Genomic DNA, 20,156 nt, shown 5'->3' on the forward strand with positions numbered 1-20,156 from the left:
CTGGAAGTCCAGGTGTGCTCTTCTCCCCTGGAACAGGGGAGCTCTTTCTGCTGCAGTTCTCACAGATGTGCTGCAACAGCTGGCAGCTGGTTGTAAAACACGTGTGCCATGTCCACGACAGGATACAATGCCGTGTGGCACTGCAGGGTTTGCTGTCCAGCCATCATGCATCTTTTAGTCCCTCCACAGCTCTGTTAAAGGGTGTGTTGGGAGGAGTTGTGCTGTGCCTCAGGGGTGCCCTAAAGCTGGTGTCATTCTGGGTGAGCAACTTGTCCTTATCCCTTGCCTGTTCCAGAGGGCTTCTCTCAGGACTGAGGGATCCTGGTTGGGTTTGGTGGTGATGGCCAAATGGGGAGGAGCTCTGCATCATTAAGGGGACACTGTCCTTTGGCTTGTGCTGAGGGCTACCAGCTCACACCAAGCACTGCCTGCCTTCCTCAGAAGCTGAGAGCACGAGGTGTGGTGCTCAGCACTGGGTGTCAATGCTGGCACTGGAGACCACGTGGTGTTACCCAAAAAACACAGCAGGGGATGAGGTGCAGCCCAGCATCCCCACTGGTGCCATGGGCACCATGGGGCTCCTGCCAAGACTGTGTCCATCATCCCTGTGATGCTGTCAGCCGGGAAGTATCCATGTCTGGAGATGCTCAGGAGAGGTTAGTGCTCCCTGTGCTGATACCTGACAGCCCTGATGCTGATGGAAATGCTTCCTGGCAGCCTGGCATGATGCTGCCGTGCTGCTGAGAAAATGGCATGAGTGCTCACTGGAGCCCCAGGGAGCAACCATGGGCCCTCGTGGGGTGGCACGTGTCCCACCACAGCTCCTGGAGACAAGAGCCCTCAGAGCTGCAGCCCTGTTCCCAGTGCTCATGGAGGGATTTATCCTGGGGGTTAAGGTATTTCTCCTTCCAGGTGACAAAAACCAACTCATCAGGAAGGGATTTGCCTGAATCACTGGTGTAATGCTGTGGGGACAGGCTGGCCTCAGAGGGTCCCACAGCAAAGCACAGGGCAGGTAAACTACTGACTGATCACTGCATCTCCCAAAAGCCACTGGCAGAGCAGTGGCACCACCTGGATGTTTTTCTCCCTTTGAAGGCTGTGTGGTTTGGAGAAGAACCTTGGCCAGTTTGTATTGCATCATACTGTTTGGGAAAATATAAATATCCCTGAACTGACCCCATAAAGAAAAGCACCTGCTCAGTTTGTGCTGATGCTGCTGACCCAGATCCAGAAAAAAATCTGCTCCATATCTGTCCAGATAAAGGTTCTATCATGTAAGCTCATCCCTTGCCATCAACCCAAAGAGCAGTGCCTGCTGCCTGCTCAGTGGCTCAGCTGGGGGCACATCAGCTCCTGGGGTGATGAGGGCAGGATGTGGTGACACCTGTGCCCTGTGTCTCAGCCCACAGGCAGTGCTGGCTCCCTGCCCTGCTCTCTGCCCATCCCCAGGGAGCCCATATGGCTTTTGGACACAGTTTGCTCCTGTCTGAGTGGCTGAGCCCATCCTTCTTGTCCATGCATCCCCCTCCAGCACACACCAGAGCTGACTGACATGCCCTTAAAAATAACTCCGAGGTGTGAAGGAGGGCAAGAGGTGGAGAGGGATGACTGTGCTTGTTTGGAGAGGGACAACATCACCCTCTGCCTCTCCCTGTCCCCATAAGGGTCACACCATGTCCTGGCCAAGCAGCCACTCTGGGTCACTGTCTGCCCAGCCTGTGGCACAAACACTTTGATGTGTTTTTGAAGCACATTTGGTCCTGCAGAGGGGGAGAGAAAGAGAGCTGACATCTCTGTCCCCTCTCTGCACTTACTGCAAATGAAGGGATTAGGAGTTATAATCCAAGATTCTTATTTTAAAGCGGCTTTGCAGCTCTGTGAGGGGAACTTCAGCGTGATGCTCCTGGGGGAGGTGGTGGCAGAGCAGCTGTCACAGCCCAGTCACTGCAGCTCTTGGGAATTGGCAGTCGAGGCTCAGTGGCACTGGAGTGCTCCAGGCAGTGGGAGTGGCTCTGAGAATGTGGGCAGGGGGCTCTGCAAGGCCAGGGTACAGGGGATATCCCACCACTGGGCACTTGCCTTGGCACTGGGAATGCATCAAGCACCGGGCAGGTGCCACCAACAGGCTGCACCTATGGATTTACAGGGTTTTCCAGATGTTTTCAGCTCTGAAAAGAAAGAGTGGGCTCTTCCTTTGGGGGTGAAGGGCAGGTCTGTATTAGCCAGCACACTTTAAATTGGAATTATCCGGGTGGGCATGTGGCAGCCCAGACCCCCTGTCAACATCTCAGCACTTGTCTGGTGGGGATCACAAGCCCCTAGGCCCATGGGGGCTGCTCCCATCCCTGGCAGCACCACAGCCCCAGGGTGACCCTCCAGCTGTGGGGACTCCTCTGCCGGGCAGAGCCTTGGGATCTGAGTGAGATGGGCTGCTGCCAATCCCCTGTGGCAGCAGCTGTTCTTGGCATGCTGAGTGCCAAATCACCAGCCCAAAGCATCCTGCAGCCCTTGGGAAGCTTCTGTGCCACACTGCCAGCACTGTCTGCTCTGGAGAAGCACAGTCATCTTTCTTCTGCATTCCTTAACTCCTTGTTCCCGCTGCATCCATGGCAGACCTGCGCAAAATATTAGCAAACTGCTGGTTTTTTCACTGGCATCTCTGCATCCTTTCCCTCTGCTAATTATTATGGCAGTGCCTCTTCTAGGGCAAGTCGACAGATGGTCGGGGTTTTATCTTTGAACAAGCTATTTAAATAGCACTCTGGCTTTTCCCTTGCACATTTCTTTCCTGGCTACATGTCCTGAGCTGCTGGATGGGTTGTCCTTTTCACTAGGGATGCCAGAAGTTGTGAGCTGAGACTGAAGGCTGAGGTCAGATCCCAGGAGATGGGTTCTTTCCTTTTAGAAAGGGAAGATAATTCTGCCCTGGTTCATGTGGACTCACAGAGTGCTGTGTTTTGGATTTAATATGAATTTAATTTAAATTGCATCTCAAGATTCTCTGTGGAAGAGAGTGGTGTATTTTGATCAATTCCAAGCATGCTATATATTATTGCACAAAAAGGATGCTGTATGGATAGAACAGGGCACAGATGCACTGTGACAATTGTGGCATTTGTTTTCTGGGTTGTAATTCTTTGTTTCAGAACTACCTATTTATGTATAGAAAGTATCCTTCCCAGAGAGACTTGCCATCGTCTGATTAATAATAATATCTGTACATTGGAGCAAGTGAGGAGTAGTTCACATATAGACAATCTGGTTTTATTGCTTTCATCTTTACTTTACAGCCAGGTGTGTAATCTAAACATCAGCCAGGAACTTCAATAATCTTCTGGTTCAAAACACCTTAGAAAATGACTGTTTGGGATGGGCTGATTTATAATATATCCGTGGCACACAAAAAAATAAATGGAAGCCTCTGAATCCCTGGGAAATATCCTGTCTGTGTCTGAGAGGGATTTCTGTCCTCCCAACTGTTTCATGGTGGGCCTGGGGATAGAAGAGATTCTTTGAAGCCAGCAAAGAATTTGCAACCTGTAGACAGGGTTTTTTTAGCAGGAGCAATCTGAATCCAGCATCTATTTGACTCAGCTCTGGAGATGGAGCTTGCCTTCCCCACCCATTGCAGAGGAGAGCACGTGCTTGATTCCCTCTCAAAGGTCAGCTTCATTAACCTTGGGGTTATGCTTTGTGTAAATATGCATTTCTGTCTGCTCTGCACGGGAAATGTCATTTTCCTTACGTGTTTTCCATCCAAATGTCCCCCAAGGCTGAGGCTGCGTGGCTGGTGAGATGTGCTGGATGGTGACAGTGCAGGCAGCACAGCCCTCCTGCTCAGGCAGTGTGTGGCTGCCTGTGCCCACAGCTTTGTCCAGCATGACCACCTCACCTCTGCAGAGGTGCCCAGTGCTCTCTGAGGTGAGTCCTGTGTGTTGGCAGGTGGTGTGAGCACTGCCCCAAGGTGTATGCTGGGTTCTGGTGCATGGTTCCTGTGGCCACACGTGCCTCCCTCCCCAGAGGTGCAGCCTGCAAGCTGCATCTAGCAGACTGGATGGCAATGAAAAGGGCTCTGCCTTCCCCCCTCACCGTTCTCTCTGCCTCACCACAGGGGTGAATGTCACAATTAAGTCACCACCTCCTGAACAAGTTCATTTCTTCCTGGTTCTCTGGGTCTGATCCTCAGAGAGCCTGAGCACTGAACTCCTGCTGCTTTGGCCAAGGAAGCAGCAGAGCCTGGAGCAGGCATTCCCCAAGGCCAGCAGGGATCTGGGATGCTCAGCACTCCACGGGAGCACCCTGGCTGGGTGGCTGTGCTCTGGAGCCCAGGGACACCAGGGATGGGGCTGAGGCAAAGAAGACATTGGAGCACAAGTGACATATCTCAATATAATTTCTAAAACTCTATTGATTGAACAGATAAAATACCTCTGATCTATTTTTTCGTTATTTTTGTTACAAAATATTAGCCGTTTGGACTCTTTGCTAGGTGTGACCACACCGCTTTTCCCAAAGGAAGCTGTTGATGGTGATATTTACAGCAGGAGACAGGTACAGACAGACAGGTGCTTTCAAAAGCCTACACACAGGTAATACTTCTGTTGTTAGATTTTAAAAAGACACATTCAGATGGGGTCGTGACTAGTGTTGAAGAGCTGGGTGACTTCAAAGCTGCTGTCCCAGGCATGGCTGCGATAAGAGAGGGCAGGACAAGGACAGCTCTAGCTCACAAAACACTGCCAGCAGTCCCTGGAGCCTACACTAGCACAGTGAGGCAGCTGGTGGAGTGGGAGACGGGGGGAGCTTGCTCAGCAACTTGCATTTCAAAGCAGAGGCTCCACCAAGCAGCAGCAGCCTTGGTTTAGGGCTCAGATTTGTTTTGGAAACCTCAGAAACACGTGCAGATAGTTGGAGGTTGAGCCTTCTGTAAAACACGGAACAAAACTCAAAGCCTTATGGCTCAGAGGCTCTCAAATGCTTCCAAATCTGGTGGTACCTTTAAGTATGAGTATTGATGAAGTTCTGGTTGTGGGCCAAACCCACACCTTTCATCTGCAGGAAGGAGAGAAAACGTGAGCAGTGGGATGCTTTGAAAGCCTTGTGAAAGCACAAAGTGTTGCTAACCCAGTGGCCCACACCATGGCATTAAACAGTACTACAGCAGCAGACAAACACTGCAGAGAACCCAAATTGTTTGCAAGGCTTGATTCTCCTGTCACATTCTCCCATCCCTTTGCTATTGGTGCAAACAGATGAACTTCACTGGGCCTGAACCAGCACAGCTCAGTCTGTCCTGCTGTTCAGCAAAGCCACCTTCTCATTTGGCCACTGACTACCCAACACTTTTCACTAGGTTTCTCTTTTCTCTCTCTCCCCTCTCCTTTTTCAATATAGAAGGGCATGAATTTGGCAGCGAAAAGACACTGTTTCATTTGGATTGAGCTAATCTCTGCAGCAGCTCCCTGCCTGACTCCTCCACCTGAAAGATTGTGCTAGGTTCATGATCAGAATCACTGCTGTCAAGAGCTGGTGATTTTTCTTTGGGCTGGTCCCTCCAGGTGGGCTGTGTTGCACATTTTGTCCTTCGTTAGGCTGTCACTGAGATGCTCCTGCTGGGCTGCACCCTGTCAGTCTGTGTGAAGGGTGTTTGTAGAGCTACTCTGAGTCTGTGTCTCGCTGCTCGTGGGAGGACTGTGGGAGCAGACAATACAATAGATCAGACGAGGTGCAGATATGTTTTAAAGTGCTTGTCGTCCTTCGAGACCAACCTTCCAAAGGAAAAAAAAAATTAAAAAAAAATCTGTGTTTTGTGAACAGATTTTTTTTGAAGTGAAGTTTTTTCTGAAGTGAAGTCTGAAGGGCTCGGCTCCACAGTGGAATTTTGACTGACCTGTTCTGCGACAACCTGGAATAGAGTGGTTTTGTAGTTTTGTGTGGTTTTGTGCCTCTCCAGCTGAACCAAACAGAAGTTGTGGTAGCCAGCAGGCTACAAGACATTTTATCTACATTTGCTTCTCTGTCCAAAGCTAAGGCCAGCAGTAGCCTTTGCAAGGTCAGGGAAACAGAACCAACTTGCCCTGAGAGAAAATAGTGCCTCAGGTACCTCAGCACTTCAGTTCACTCACTTCTACCTTCATCCAGCATGGAGAAGGGAGTCTCAAGGCAGTTTCCTTATTTCCTCTTTAAATTCTTGTAGGTCTCCCAATCAATTATTAAAGCAGCAAACATCTCGTGTAGGAACTTCATAGGCATTGTTATAAATATTTCATCTTAAAAAATTATTTCCTCAAGTATCTTAAGGTTTTTTGCTGTTGTCACTTTGTGTTAAATGTCAAGTAAAATCTAATTTATTTATTTTAACACACACACAGAGCTTCATTGGCTCACTGCACTCTGGAAAAAAAACAACAAACCAGTACTGCCATTCCTCTCAGACAGTGAAATAACTGCTGGGAAGGGGGGAACAGTGCCAGTGCCTCTGGACACTCATTTCACTGCAGCAGTGAGCAAAAACAACAGCAGCCACACACTGCATGGAGCAGACAATGGCAGATGCCACACATGCTTTCTGGGGAAGCTATGGGCAGTTCAGATGAGGTTGTGGCTGCTGAGAGGCAGCAGGATGTCACCCTGCAGGGAGCCAGCAGCACACCTGGCCAGCTGTGCCTCACAGCTGGCCGGGGGGTGAGGGGCTGAGCCCTGGCCAGGGCTGAGGACCTCTCCCAGCATCCAGTTTGGGATGTGGAGCATCCAAACTGCCCTGGGCTGGCTAGGAGTGAGCTTCTCTGGTCTGGAGGGAGACTGGGCTTCTGTTCAGGGTTTTCTTACAATCTTTTATGTCATCTGCTTCTGCAGTCTTCCCTGAGGCTGTGCTTGTGGGCTCCTGGTCACTACATTTGCTATTGCAGATACAAGTGCCCAGCTAAGCCAACAGCTCAGCCCTCTTGGCACAGCTGGGTCAATGGTTCAGGCTGAAGGGGACCTGGAAGTGAGCAGCCTCCTGCCCTGGAGGGCTGGCCAAGCACAGGAGATCCTTCACTCCAGCCCCTGTCTGCTTCCCTCACTCCAGCTGGGCTTCTGCCCAGGTCCCACATGTGAACTCTCTGCCCAGAACATTCCAGCACAGCCAGCAGGCATGCAGGGAGCACTGAGGGGAGCCCAGCCTGTCCCTGGTGACTGTGGCTTTTGTCACTGGCAATAGCCCCAGAGATGAGCACACTGCACAATCCCTAGGGAAAATGCTGTGTGGCTTTTACCCCACAAGGTAAAAAAGTTTTCTGCATCTGTCTTCACTGTCCCCCTTTTCCTGACGTTTTGCACATCCCCACCACTGGCAACAGCTCCTGCCATTCCTCACCCAACCATTGCATCATCAGCACCCAGTGCTCATGTCTCAGCCTTGCAAGGGAAGGAAGAGCATTTCTGTCTTTCCCTCACAGAATAAAATAAAAATAAAGGCCCTAAAAGGCATTCTGTCCTATTTTAGAATCCTAAAGTTGATCTTCTTAAGCCTCGAAGGGAGATAGAATGAGTGAGACCAAAGCCTTTAAGCTAATTAATACCTTCCCCTCCCTACTGCTCATAGAGATTTCTTTTTTCTAAAAATACATCCACAGCCCACTTTTAATGCTGTCTTCCTTCACATCAATGTCCCCAATAAAGCAGAGGAGCTGAGCTGTCATCTCTATCTCGGGATCTGCCCCTCCTCTCACTTTGAAGCTGGGATAGAGAGGGAGAGAGAAGAGGCCTTGGAGTCCAATATCTGGGCAGCTTTCCTACAGGAAGGGCTGATGGAGGTAAGAATACAGCCAGGCAAAGATACAGATGGGACCCCACGAATAGTCTCCAAAAAGCCCCTTCCCTCCAACACAGGTGGAAGAGCCCAAGTGAATGGAACACCCACCCACCCCAGAAGGTGAATGTAACTCTCAGCTTTGCTTCCAGAGTACAAAATTGCAGGTGGGCAGGAAACACAAAACCAGCCAGGAGGAGGAAAGCAGAGGTGGGTCTGTTTTAGAGAAGACAATCTCGTGTGTGTGTGTGTGAGTGAGTGAGTGAGTGTGCTGAGGTGGGAGGGCACCTCTCGGTGCCATCTCTTTGGAAAAGTACACATCCATTCCAGGAAGATGCCTGGACTGAATCCCTCCCTTCTGCTCCTCAGAACTGCTTGGTGTTTCCTCAGTAAGCATGCGCATACATACGCTACCATACAGGTGTATTTACACGTGGTGAGGTCTGCTAGCTCTCAGCAGAGGTCTCTGGTACAATGCTCCAACATAACAACAGAAAAAGTTTTGGTGTTCAGTGAGGCCATCTTTGTGTTGTACTGCAGCTCAGGACAGTCTCTCCTCCTCTCAAGCTCTCTTCCACTCGTGCACTCCTTCGCCTGGAGCCGGCTGCTGCAAGGAGATAATACTTGGAGAGCGATGAGGAGGAAGCATGGCGAGTGGTGCGAGTTCTCAGCTCCAGCTTAGCAGGCGGGCAGCGGTGGTGGCAGGGAGAACTCCACCCCCAGGAGTGCCCCTTGGCACGGGTGAGTCCCTTTCTCTCGGAGGCTGGCGAAGTTTCAGGGTGGGGACAAACCTATGGCCAGGTAAAGGCGAGGCAGGAAAGGAAGTGGAGGAGTAGGAAACGGAAGACACGGTGCCTAGAAAGCAGCAGGTCATCAAGCCTGTCAGGAACAGGGCAGCAAAGTGCTACATGGGGACAGCACGAGCACAGAGGCCAGCTGAGCTGGCAGGGTGTGAGGATGTGTGAGCATGGAGGTTGGCAGTTCCTATAGATGGCTCCTCACAAATAGCATCATCTTGAGGGGAGACAGGGCAAGACTTAGGTCAGTCGGCTTTTTTTTTTTTCTTTTCTCCTTGTTTTACTAAAAAATAAATCACAAACTAGATCTCTGTAGGCAGAAAGGATCCCCGGGGGGCAGTGGGGAAGGGAAGCAGGGAAGTCTGTGCTGTTTTGGTGCTGGTGGTGTGGCTACACGAGGCTGCGCGAGCCACTGGAATGCCTGCGCCTCTGAAGCAGGGAGCTGGGGGGGCAATACTGGTGGGGATGGTTGTAGGGAGGGGGTGGAGGGGGCAGGGGAGGCTGATGGACCAGCTTCACGGGGGTCCCGGGGAGCCCACTGCCCACGCCGCGCCAGGGGGTGGAGGTGCAGGAGTCGGAGGTGACGTAGCGTGTCAGAGTCTGGTTGAGCGCCGGCTCCATCCGAGCGAGGCACGGCTTGTCCAGGACTATGACTTTGACAATCTGCTGGCACTGTACAAGTGTCCCCGCCGAGGCGGGGTGCGAGGGCACCAGTGCTGTCTCCAGCCGCTCCCGTGGCATGTTAAGACGCATGCTGGGCTGCATTCCACTCTCGGGCCCCAGGGCGGAGTTGTGCTGGTACGTTTGAAGCCTGTTGTGAATTGACACCTAGTTTAGAAACAGCCAAAGAAGCATTAAATGTTACAAGACTTTTCCCATCTGCTGCTACTGGCTGCCCTGAACCCCCGCCACCGGAAGACCTCACATGCATTCAACCCTCCCTCCCTCAAAAAACCAGAATAGGTACAACCCTGGCTGCACAGTCCCCCTCAACAGCCCCCTTGTCCCCATCTAGCCTAAGTGCCCCTGTCCTTTCCATCACATCCAAGGCAGCAGAGCCAGAGTTCCCAAATGCAGTGCAACTTTAATTATCCAAACAGCACAGGGAACACAAATCGACTCTAGGAGTGGAGGCATCCGTGAATTCTCATGGTAATGAACAGACCTCGAGGTCATGCCTTTGTCCCCACCAGCAAAAAGGAGAGGGGGACCAGACTGCAAGGGTTCAGATAATCGAGGCTGTAGTTTCAGCAAAATGACAGCAGTGGAATCTGAGATAGAGAGAGACAGAGAAACTCAAGCCTTTCCCAGCTCCCTGCCTTTCTGAGTAGGAAGGTGCACCACATGACTGGCTAATTTGTTTACAGAGGAAAAAGCAGAAACCTGACATAGTCTAGCAAATGGCAGCTCCCTCTGATCCATTTGATGGTTTGTCAGTGAAAGGAAATGATTTTCAAAGAAAGAAAAAAGAAACAAAAAATGTCCATCTAGCTCATACAATGATAAAAGAAATTCATGATGAAATGGCAGCAGATTAGATAATCTCAGAGAAATGGAAATGCTCCTCTGCTGGCAGAGTAATACTTGGTCAGCTGAAAGCAGGTAGGGAAGCAGGAGGTCATCAGGGTTCCCACAGTGAGATGCTGATAATGGAATCAAATAAGGGAGCTCACTGAGACCAGTCTGAAGAGGAGGAGCTGGCCTGGACTGGAGGTCCCTAGCTGGGAAGCACAGCAGGGAAATGATGCTTCCCAAATGATGGATGAAGTTATAATTCCTCCAGGTGAGGACATGGGCTGATGGAGACCCCAAACAAGAGCAAAGTTGCTGGCTCAAAAGAGAATGTCAGTCAAGTGACAAGCCCTGGGTAGGAAACAAGTGCTTGCAGGTTGGTGTGGCATTTCCAGCCAGGCAGGGGTGCAGGGAGGACAGGGGGGCTGCCCTGAGGGTCTGTCAGGGTCAGCAGCAGCTCCAGCAACTGGGAAGGAGAAGATGTGGAGTGACCAAGCTCCCCACCATGCTGGAACAAGGAGAAGCTGTCAGTCCCTATCCAGGCATGGAGGTTGCTCAGACTCACTGCACAGCAGGACATCATATTGTGTCAATATTTGTTCAGGTGGTGGAACATCCCATAGGAAAAACTGGTTGCTGGGCCATGAAGTGCCAGTGGCATTAGGATACATGGAAGCCATTCTACACAAGGAAACTCTTCTCCCAATAGAACTAGGAAACTGGCTGGCAGAGCCACCTTTCTCAGGAAGGGAGAATCTGCAGAGAAATAGGGTGCTCTCCAGGGAAAAGGGGTGCACCCACTCCCCACAGAGAAGCTGAATTCTTCAAGTAAATATATGTTGACAAGAGGGGAAAAAACTACCCTGGAAAATATCTCAGGACAATGGAGATATTCCAGACAGAGAGAGAGAGTACGAAGTAGTAGATAAGATTTTCAGTGTGAAGATTGCATTTTCCTGTTTCCTCACAGGCAGTGGGAGTATGGGTGTCTGTGAAGAAACAGGCAACCCACAGGATGCTAGACATTCCTGCAAAGATAGATGTACACAGGACAGCCAAGCTCCCTGCCTAGGAAGGTGAAGCTCTAAGGAAAGTCTGGTGTACAAAGGCCATGCTTAATCCCCTTCAGGGGGATGGAGAGACAGAGCTGCAGAGATTGTGCAGGAAAGCTGGGCTGAGGGGAATTTGCATGTGATGCTGCATGGAGTTAGCATGTCAGGGAAGTCCTTAGTGGGGTTCTGAGTCTCCCCATAAGCAGTGGGGTGGGTTAGTCTACAGCGTTTGGGAGCTTGGTCCATGAAGGATGTTACAGTTATAAAAACGGATTGAAAATGCTTTGAAGTTTAGTTTGGATTTGAAAGTTGTATTACCCGTCCTAGCAGTAACTTTTAATTGTATCTCTGGAAATTGGTAAAATTGTCAGTCTGGCTGGGGAGGCATTGATTAAAACCTGAGAAAAGAAACAACAGAGAATGTGAGAAGAGCTGAAGTGAGAGAGAATTACTTACCTCAGCTGCTCTGCACTCTACTTACCTCCACTGTGCTGTCCGAGACCTTCTCCCCCAAATCCTTCTTGCCTTTGAAATAAAACAAAAGATCTCACTCGTGAGGTCTGCCCCTCATACTGTGGACTGGAAACTTAAAGGGAGAGGTGCAAGGCCAATCCAGCCCCTCTTGCAAGCTGATAGCTGCTTAGTGAGGTAGGTTTTACCAGTTCAGGGATGAACAAGTAGGCCAAGTTCCTCAGAAGTTGGTTCTATCAGTAACACCTCTTTACCAGATGTTACAGCTACAGACTGGGTAATGCGGTTTCAAGGGTTGTTCTAGGGTATTTGAGGAATGTATATGCTCTCATATTTCCACTGTTTGGCCAAGGATAAAGGATGCAAACCAGAACACTTCTTTTTGCAGTTCTCGCTGGAATCAGTGAGAACACATTTGCAAAGGCAGCACTGCTTGACCAAGACAGGTTGGGTGTTGGATGTCCTCTTACCTGTTGGAGAGCCTTGCTTAGACTGCAGTTCCATCTGGGCTCCATTGGTCCTTAAGGAGAGAGTCTTTGTCCCTTGCTGTTTCTCCAGTTCCCCTGCAAAGCAGACATATGGAAATAAATGAGGAGAGGGATGGAGGGAAGGTCAGCATATTGAAGGAGCAAAATGGGAAGGCAGCAAGGAAAATTAATGCAAAAAAATCACAAGTGAGTGTCAAGAAGGGAGAGAGGAACAGCCAAGAAAAAACCAGAAACTGGAGAGGTCTTGACATGTGGAGAAACTTATGCATCTCCATCCAACCTTCTACTTATGACCTACATTTATACAGAATTGGCTAGTGCTGCACAGGTAGGGACTGCTGAACTGGGCTACTTTGGCTTCCATTTGTCCTGCTGGCTAGTGGTCACAGAGCCTGACTGCTTTTTCATCCTATCAGCGAACCCAAGAACAATCCTGTGCAGACTTAATCCTCTTTGCCTCTTTTTCTGCAGAACCCTTCCTTTACCCTTTCTCCTTTATTGTCACATGCAGTGTGATGGCACTGGAGTGTGAATTGTATGAGAGATCCTTACATTCAATTCGTATCTGTTCCAGTTCTGTCACTTCTGCTATTGACTCTTTCAGATCTTCCACAAACTTCTGCATTTCCTCAGCTCCCAGAGCACAAAAGTGTAGTACCTGTTTCTTCTCTGAGCCTGAAACTGGGGTCACCAGTGTAATGCCATGGGGGTAATCTGAAAGAAGATGTGTCAACAAAATAAAGAGGTGTTAGGCATTGTTGCTGGAGTAGCTGGATGTTTTGGTACCTCTGAAGCACAGAGAGTTTTCAGCATGAGTCCAATGGCCTAACCTGTTATTTTCAGGCAGCCCTCAGCTCCCCCAGTTTGCATGCCAAGCCCTTTTCCTGCCCTGTGTCTCTCATCTGTTCAGATCACAAGCTCTTTGGGACATCTGCTTTGCTGTCTCTGCAGGGGATACACAGCAGGGAACCTTTGCCAGAAGATCTTTGAGCACTCCCAGGATAGTCACGCTACCCCTGAAAGCCAATTCCAGCTCTGATGGTACCTCCTGGGGCTGCTCAGGTGTGAATGACCCTTCAGCTCACACAGGGATATGGGAGCCCCTGCAGGCTGCAGAGTAGGGTACTGGGAGAGGGACTCATGCTGCCAGTTGGGTAGAGGAGGGATGGACAAAACTTAGTATAGCTGCTGCATTTTGCCTTCCTTGCAGCATGTTCTCCATGTGCTCACAAAGCCCCCAGGGGCATCAGCCATGCTTGCCTGGGACTGCTGTGCTGCCCCTCTGCTGTGCCAGCAGGAAGCCTGCCTGTTTCTGGAGCTCCTCCACGGCACAACCAGCCCCAATCATGACACATCATGGCTCTATTCCCAGACCATCAAGGTCAGGCTGACTAGGGCTGACCTCCCTCCATGCTTTGGTGGGTGCTGTTCCAAGGGCTCTGCCTCTGCCTTGGGAAGCTCTCAGCACAGCATGGCACTGTGCAGGGAGGTGGCAGCAGCACCTGGGCCTCTGTCAGCATCCCAGGAGTTGTGACTTTGGGCATGAAGGGAGAGGGGCTAAAGCTGGCAGCAGCAGTTCTGTCAAAGAGATTCTGCAGCTACAGTTGGCTTCTGAAAGCTCTGTAGGATTTATATGGGGATTGATTCCCCCAGTCTCACCACCATGACAAGCCAGATCCTTCATTTAGAGCTTCCTGCAGAAGACCTAGGAGAGATTCCAGGAGCTTCTTCTCATCACACTGTACCCCAATAGTGATCCCCTTGGCATCAGACCTCAGTTTTTCCCCTCCACATTTAAACCTGATAGAATCTCTCCTGATGCAAACTCACCCTGGGTGACACAGCCCACTCCCTCCTTCTCCTTTTCCCTGCCAAACCCCTGCAGGCAACCAAGGAGCTTTGGACTTACATTCATTCTCAAAGAGATGGAACTGCATCCCTAGCAGGCCGACTGACTTGCAAAATGTGTACGTTGAGGAGCTTTTCTTCTTGGGGCAAAGCTTGAGGATCTGTTGGCAGGAGAGAGGCATTGTTGGTGCTGGGGAACAGTGAGGCAAGAATGATGCAAACTGCTCAAAGCAAAAAAGCTTTTTGCAAGCTCTGTTAAGTGCACATGGGAGCAAGGCTTGGTGACTGACTGACTCTTTTCCCAGAGAGCTGCCTGGGATGCTGCACTTGTCTGGAAATCTGTAGGCATTGCCCTGGGCTCACTCAGCTCCCTGGCTCCCAGAGGTGCTGGCTGTTTGATTAGCACATTTCTGACTTTGCAAGGGTAATTCTCTTCACCAAGAAACAGATCAAAAGGCAAAGGGAAGCCTGTCATGAATACCTCAGAGATGGAAACAAGAGCACATGTGAATGTTGTGCTGGCCTTGTACCTCAGCACTAGTTCTCATGGATCTGATTTACCCCATGGAGCAGAGGGACAGCAAGGAGCAGACCTTCCCCCCAGGTTCACAACTGTGCAAATGGGTGCACAGGAATAGGTGGATAAAGCTCTTTTATCCTTCTACAAAAAGATTTGGGTTTAGCCTTGCATCTGCCACAACCACAGTTTCACTTTGCCATTAAATTCAGCAAGCTTCCATTTTGTTTGGCCACTTTCCAGCCTCAGTGCAACTCAGCTCTCCTGTACCTACCTAACTCCATTGCAAGGTTGCTGGGGCAGGACACTTTCAAAAATACTCTACACATTTGGGGGTCTGGTAAGTACTATATAGTCTGCTACAGCCTTTTCCACGTTAGAAGGTAGTGATTTTAAAGTGTCTGCCAGGAAAGATTTAAAGTGCATGAGAGGGCTCTGTCTACTATAGTACAAACAGACAAAGAAATGAACCTCCCTTTCATGAAATGAACCTCCCTGCTGGCAAAGGCATGAGAGAGAGCAATGACATTGCTTGGATGGCTGTGGGATGTGACAGTTTGTTTTTTCAAGGATTACTGGGGTTTTAGATTTAGTAGGTTTTTAACAGTGAAGGATCCAGAGCTGTGCCTTACAATGTCGATGAACTGGGAGCTGGTCCGTCCCTAAAACAGGGGGAAAATGAATTGAGTGTGGACTCATTTTAAACTTCCTCACAGAAACCAGGATGGATTTTATTACTGCAGTGCCTAATAGCCAAATCACACTCACCACCAGCAGGTCATTGAAGAGGAAAACCTCCCTTTGGTGAGCTGCCTGCTTCTGCACCTTGTTGACGTCGGTCACCTCGTACAGGCGGCTGCAGCAGACCAGCCGGCGGTGGGGCACTGACAGCACCTGCAGGGAGCACACAGGGGCTGTTGAGGGGCTGCTGTGGGTCTCCCCCACCCTCAGGCTGAACAACCCTGCCCAGGGACACAATTCCACCCACTCTGCCCACTCAAATCGCCTCCTCACCACCACTCCTTGCCATCAGTTTTCCTTCTGGTGCAGTAAGAGAGAAAGCCTTTGTGATCTGGGTAGATCAGAGGGGAGGCTAAAGGCAACATTTTTTTGCTCACACATCCTACCCCTGCCTTCCAACCCATGAGTGACTGCTCATCCTCTCTCACTCCACTGGGCATCTGCAGGTTTCCTGGGCTTTGAGACATCATTCTGCTTTATTTTGGGTAAACAATATGTACATTTTTACATTTAGATATTGGTTACTGCCAAAGAAGCTGTCTGTGCATTTGGGAATCTATTAACCCCAGCAATTTTTAGGGAATTTATTAGAGACAGATGGATAAAATTGTTTTCTATCACTTTGCCTTTCACTTCCTACACCCTTACCAGGCCAAAAAGTTTGAAACACTGCAGAGCTATCACTTGAGCACTGGCAGGCAGGACCTGCAGTAAAATTCTTGGGCAAACAATTACTGCACTAGATACTGTAAACTCTGGCCAAGGAGATCCCTCAAAATTAGGAAAGAATGAGATAGCAGGGAATAAATAGTTTGGAGAAAATGGAGTAAATTTATCAAGACAAGCAAGGAAAGTATTACATAAGAGAGGAAAGGCATAGAGGAAAAACACAGAAAAGAAGGCAGGGAGGGAGGTGGGGGACAGAGGGGCTGACTGGGTGCCAGCAGGGTTGTGGGTGCTCACCGTTTTCATTCCAACTATGGACTTCTCCACCTTGGTGACATAAGTCACATGGTCCTCATTAGATTTTAACTCTTTCTGCTGGATCCTCTCATAGATCCCCACCACCAGCTCCCGTGGGATGTCAGCACCATCGTCCACCCCTGCCAAACACAGAAAATGTTGGGCAGACCAGTCAGGGAGAAAGGGAAAGGGAAGAACCAGTGGTCCCTACAGGTCACTACTGCCTCTGCACTGTGCAGTGCTGGGAAGGCTGAAGGGGAATAGCAATACTGCACTTTAGGCTATCTTCTCTCTTGCTCTAGAGCATCTAATGCACCAGCAGGAGACACTGACATCTCTAAGGCCAATGCAGTTGATTTCATTATTCCACTGCTCTGCATGGTGGCTCCTTTCCATGTGTTCCCTAAGGTTTTATAGCCACAATTTCACATTCATATATCTTGGGCCACTCAGCAGCAGCCCCTGCATTGATTTTGTATCATCAGAAGTGCTAGATGTGGAGAAGACCTATGCTGGGATTCAGCAGCTCTTCCTGCCAATGAATGCATCAGCTCTCCTTGGTGACCTGCTCTCCTGCTTGGTGACCTCCACCATTTTCCTTCTGTGTCGTCTCCTAGCAGTAATACTTTCCTGCTATTCTGTCTGTGATATCTCTGTCTTTCTGTCTGTGATAGCTCTGTCTTGACCCTGCCCCTTTCCTCTTTTACATCTCCTTAGATAATTCTCCAGATTGTGCTGTCTGACCCTTCAGAGCCTGGCAGAAATTTTTTCTTTCACCATTCCCTGTGCCAAAGACTGCAAATCAAGCTGCCAGTCCTTCCTCCAAACTGAATTCCTCCAGTCATTTCATATTAATTTTCTCTGCATTCCTTCCAGCTCCCTGGTCTGAGATGCACCACCCTGAGTGATGCAGGTGAGGAACTGCTGAGGAATGGAGAGGCACTGTGATATCCTGGCTCCCTTATCCACATCCTTGCAAATGTATCCTGAATAACATTTCAAACACAGGCTGCTGAAGCTGCTGGCTTGGGCATTGGCCTGCAGGTGAGTCTGGACTGAAGTGTCTCCCCTTGTCTGTGATGGGGTGACATTCACTCGCTCTAATGAGTTGTGGTGTGTTGCACACTGGAGGTGAGTGACCTTCAAGCTGCTTTAATCCATTGTGATGTGAACTGACAGATTTTTAAAGCAACTCTAAGTGTAAGTTAACATTAAAAACTACCCTCTTTTGTTAGTGCTATCGATTGTAATACTAAAGGGGAGGATGGCAGGTAGCAGCCCCATTCAGGAGCTCTGGAATTAACATGAAAGAGGGCCTCAGTGTCACATTATACCAGTCTGAAGTGGGTGACAAATTGTGGAACGTGTGGGAGGCTGAGATGACACTTTCTGAACAGCAATCAGGACAAAGAAACAAGTCAAAGGAACCAGAGAAGTACAAAATCTTCAAAAAAGACAGGAATTTACGCTAGAAAAACTTTGAGGGAGCTTTATCTGAATTGCAGATGTGCAGTAAGAGAAACTTGGAAAATGGCTGACCTAGGAAGACCTAGGATTGAATATGGCTGGGAAATTAGACAATAATTTGTCTAGACATGATGTCAAAAAGGCCAAACAATACTAAGCTGCATTAGTAGATCTGAAAATAAGGACGAGGCGGTAGCTCCATATATGAGTGTGTTGTGACCACATCTGAAAAAGTGATTTTAACAACCTATTACCAGGATGGGAAGGACTGACCTTGAAAACAGAAGAAAATTGATTTGGGGAACTGATGTACCAGAAATTGCAAAGAGGTAATGTATGCATGAACTCTGTCACGCCTACAGTTACTATAAGTAATTGCAGGCAATTAAGAAAGGGAAGATTTAGCCTGGATAAATGGAAAATGTGTTCATATATTCAAAGCAGCAAGTAGGGCTTGTTTAGCACAATCCAGCAGTGTCTAAGAGGGATGGAACTGAACAATAGGAAAATGTATTACAATGGACTGTTTCCAAGCAATGAGGTATCTTAGAAGATGAAGCCATCTCTCAAGGAAAATGGTTGGTTTCTCAGAAGGCTGGACAGCTTTCTGCAGAAAACAAAGCTAATTAAAATTTTCCTTCCCCAGCACCCTAGAAGGCACCTCAGAGGGCCTTCCATGTCTGGCTCACAGGCAAGCAGCAGCAGACCTGGAGAAAGGCGGTTCCACTAGGATTTTCCTGTCTTCATCTAGACAGAATTTAGGAAAAAAAAAAAAAAAGCAGGACCCTCACCTCTCAGATTGCGAATGAAGTCCTCCAGCATCATCTTCCTGTCAGGCTTGATGTTGGGGCTGTACATGTCCGTGTTGAGGAGGATGATGGCAAAGGCCAGGATGAAGATGGTGTCTGGGTTGTGGAACTGCTGGACCACATCTGGGTTACACATGCAGTACCTCTGGCTGCAGCAGGAGGGATGCACACACTTAACGTGGATCAGGGGAGCCCTCTGCTCCAGCCTGGCAATGGCAACTTTAGCACAAGGGGATCAAATTCCACCTTCACACAAACGAGAAGGAACCCACTGCTCTCTGGAGGCAAATTTCCCCACCAAGGGCTGGAGTGGGCCACTGAAACTTCAGCCTTCTCGTCCTCAGGAGCCAAAAAAGCAAGTGGGATTAGAGAGGATGGCTCAGAGTGTGTCACTGCATCAGGGCAATACAGGAGCTGTCTGCTCCAGCAAAGCACAAAGCACTCTGGATGCACCAAGGGAGCAGCCCAGCAGCCCTGCCAGCCCCACTGCTGCTCAGCCTGGGAGCCACCAGTGAACAGGGAAGCTCTTGCTGGCAGCAAGTCAGGAGTGGCCTCACCCTGGTCCTGTGCCCTTCATGTCACTAACACCTGACAAGGCGCAGCTGTGACCCAGCAGTGGCACAGAGACCTCCATCCTTCACGAGCCCCTCCATGACCCCCTGGCCGCTCTCTCCATGACTGCTGTTATTTTACCCTGGGTATATTGAATTCTCTGCCTTCCTCAGGTAGCAGCAGAGGGTCCTGCTCCTTGTCTCACCTGAAGGCCTCGATGAGCCGCTCCACCTTCTGCGCCTCGCCCTGCACGCGGATGTGCGCCTGGAACTTCCGCAGCGCCTCGTCCAGCTCCATGCCAGAGAAGTCCATCTCGTCCACCACACAGCTGTGAGGGAGGGACACAGCCTGCATCAGAATGTCCTCCCAGGCAGGCTCCTCCACTGTGGTGCCAAGGCTCTGTCCCCAAGGGGAATCCCGTGGGAGAGGCCCTGAGACATCACTGTGGCTGCCTGGATCATGCTGACAACGGGCAGTGAGTTCACACCAGAGATTCCTGCATTCTACAGCTGGTGAGCAACTCTGTGCCTTACTATATATTCATATATATGTGTGTGTGTGTGTATACACCATGATATATACATATCATACCATAGGCAGCATATATATTCACAAAGCAATACATGTATATATAGATATAAATATAGATATAGATATTTACCTGTATCTATGCAGATATATAGACATTAACACAGATATTTACACACCTATATCAATGCCAATAAGACCAGAGTCAGCTCAGAGGTGTATATATAGATATAAATATAGATATAGATATTTACCTGTATCTATGCAGATATATAGACATTAACATAGATATTTACACACCTATATCAATGCCAATAAGATCAGAGTCAGCTCAGAGAAAATAGGAAATGGAAGCTGTTGTACAGAAATAACATTGCAACTTCACCTGCTCATCTGGTGTCACTTTGCATTTCGATGTGATTCACTGCCCACTAGTAATTCATGACCAATTTAAATACCCCAAGAAGGGCATGTCACTTCTCTTACTTTCCACTAAAGCATTCTCAGCTCATAGAGTCCCTGCTGTTAGTCTCCAACACCTACCACTACAGTTCTTGCTCTCTGTATTAGTCAAATAATCTACTTGTTCTTATTCTTACTGCATGGTATTTCAGTC

General features: G+C 49.3%; 1 protein-coding gene and 1 long non-coding RNA gene across 7 annotated transcripts in view; one reads left to right on the forward strand and one right to left on the reverse strand.

Annotated features, from left to right (window-relative positions):
• Positions 1-1,544: 1,544 nt before the first annotated feature.
• On the forward strand, positions 1,545-7,459 carry LOC146442753 (uncharacterized). Its single transcript, XR_014849450.1, has 2 exons — positions 1,545-5,805; positions 5,839-7,459. It is a non-coding gene; the product is annotated as an uncharacterized LOC146442753 (long non-coding RNA).
• Positions 7,460-8,052: 593 nt separating this feature from the next.
• The window catches only part of IQSEC3 (IQ motif and Sec7 domain ArfGEF 3), a 75,761-nt gene continuing 63,657 nt past the window's right edge, over positions 8,053-20,156 (reverse strand). For 2 of the 6 annotated variants that reach the window (XM_085049421.1, XM_085049426.1), the window contains 9 exons: positions 19,218-19,340; positions 18,443-18,609; positions 16,185-16,324; positions 15,249-15,374; positions 14,025-14,124; positions 12,668-12,829; positions 12,098-12,190; positions 11,638-11,681; positions 8,053-9,420 (listed from right to left, as the gene is read on the reverse strand). In XM_085049421.1, the coding sequence (XP_084905547.1) occupies positions 8,983-9,420; positions 11,638-11,681; positions 12,098-12,190; positions 12,668-12,829; positions 14,025-14,124; positions 15,249-15,374; positions 16,185-16,324; positions 18,443-18,609; positions 19,218-19,340 (1,393 nt within the window). In that variant the 3' untranslated portion in view covers positions 8,053-8,982. Of the gene's footprint in view, positions 9,421-11,474; positions 11,555-11,637; positions 11,682-12,097; positions 12,191-12,667; positions 12,830-14,024; positions 14,125-15,248; positions 15,375-16,184; positions 16,325-18,442; positions 18,610-19,217; positions 19,341-20,156 lie in introns of all 6 variants that reach the window. The other 4 variants (XM_085049424.1, XM_085049423.1, XM_085049425.1 and 1 more) reach the window with 4 other exon arrangements.

Source organism: Lichenostomus cassidix, chromosome 1Ab (genome assembly GCF_008360975.1).
Source record: "Lichenostomus cassidix isolate B80296 chromosome 1Ab, HeHo_3.0, whole genome shotgun sequence".
NCBI lineage: Eukaryota > Metazoa > Chordata > Aves > Passeriformes > Meliphagidae > Lichenostomus > Lichenostomus cassidix.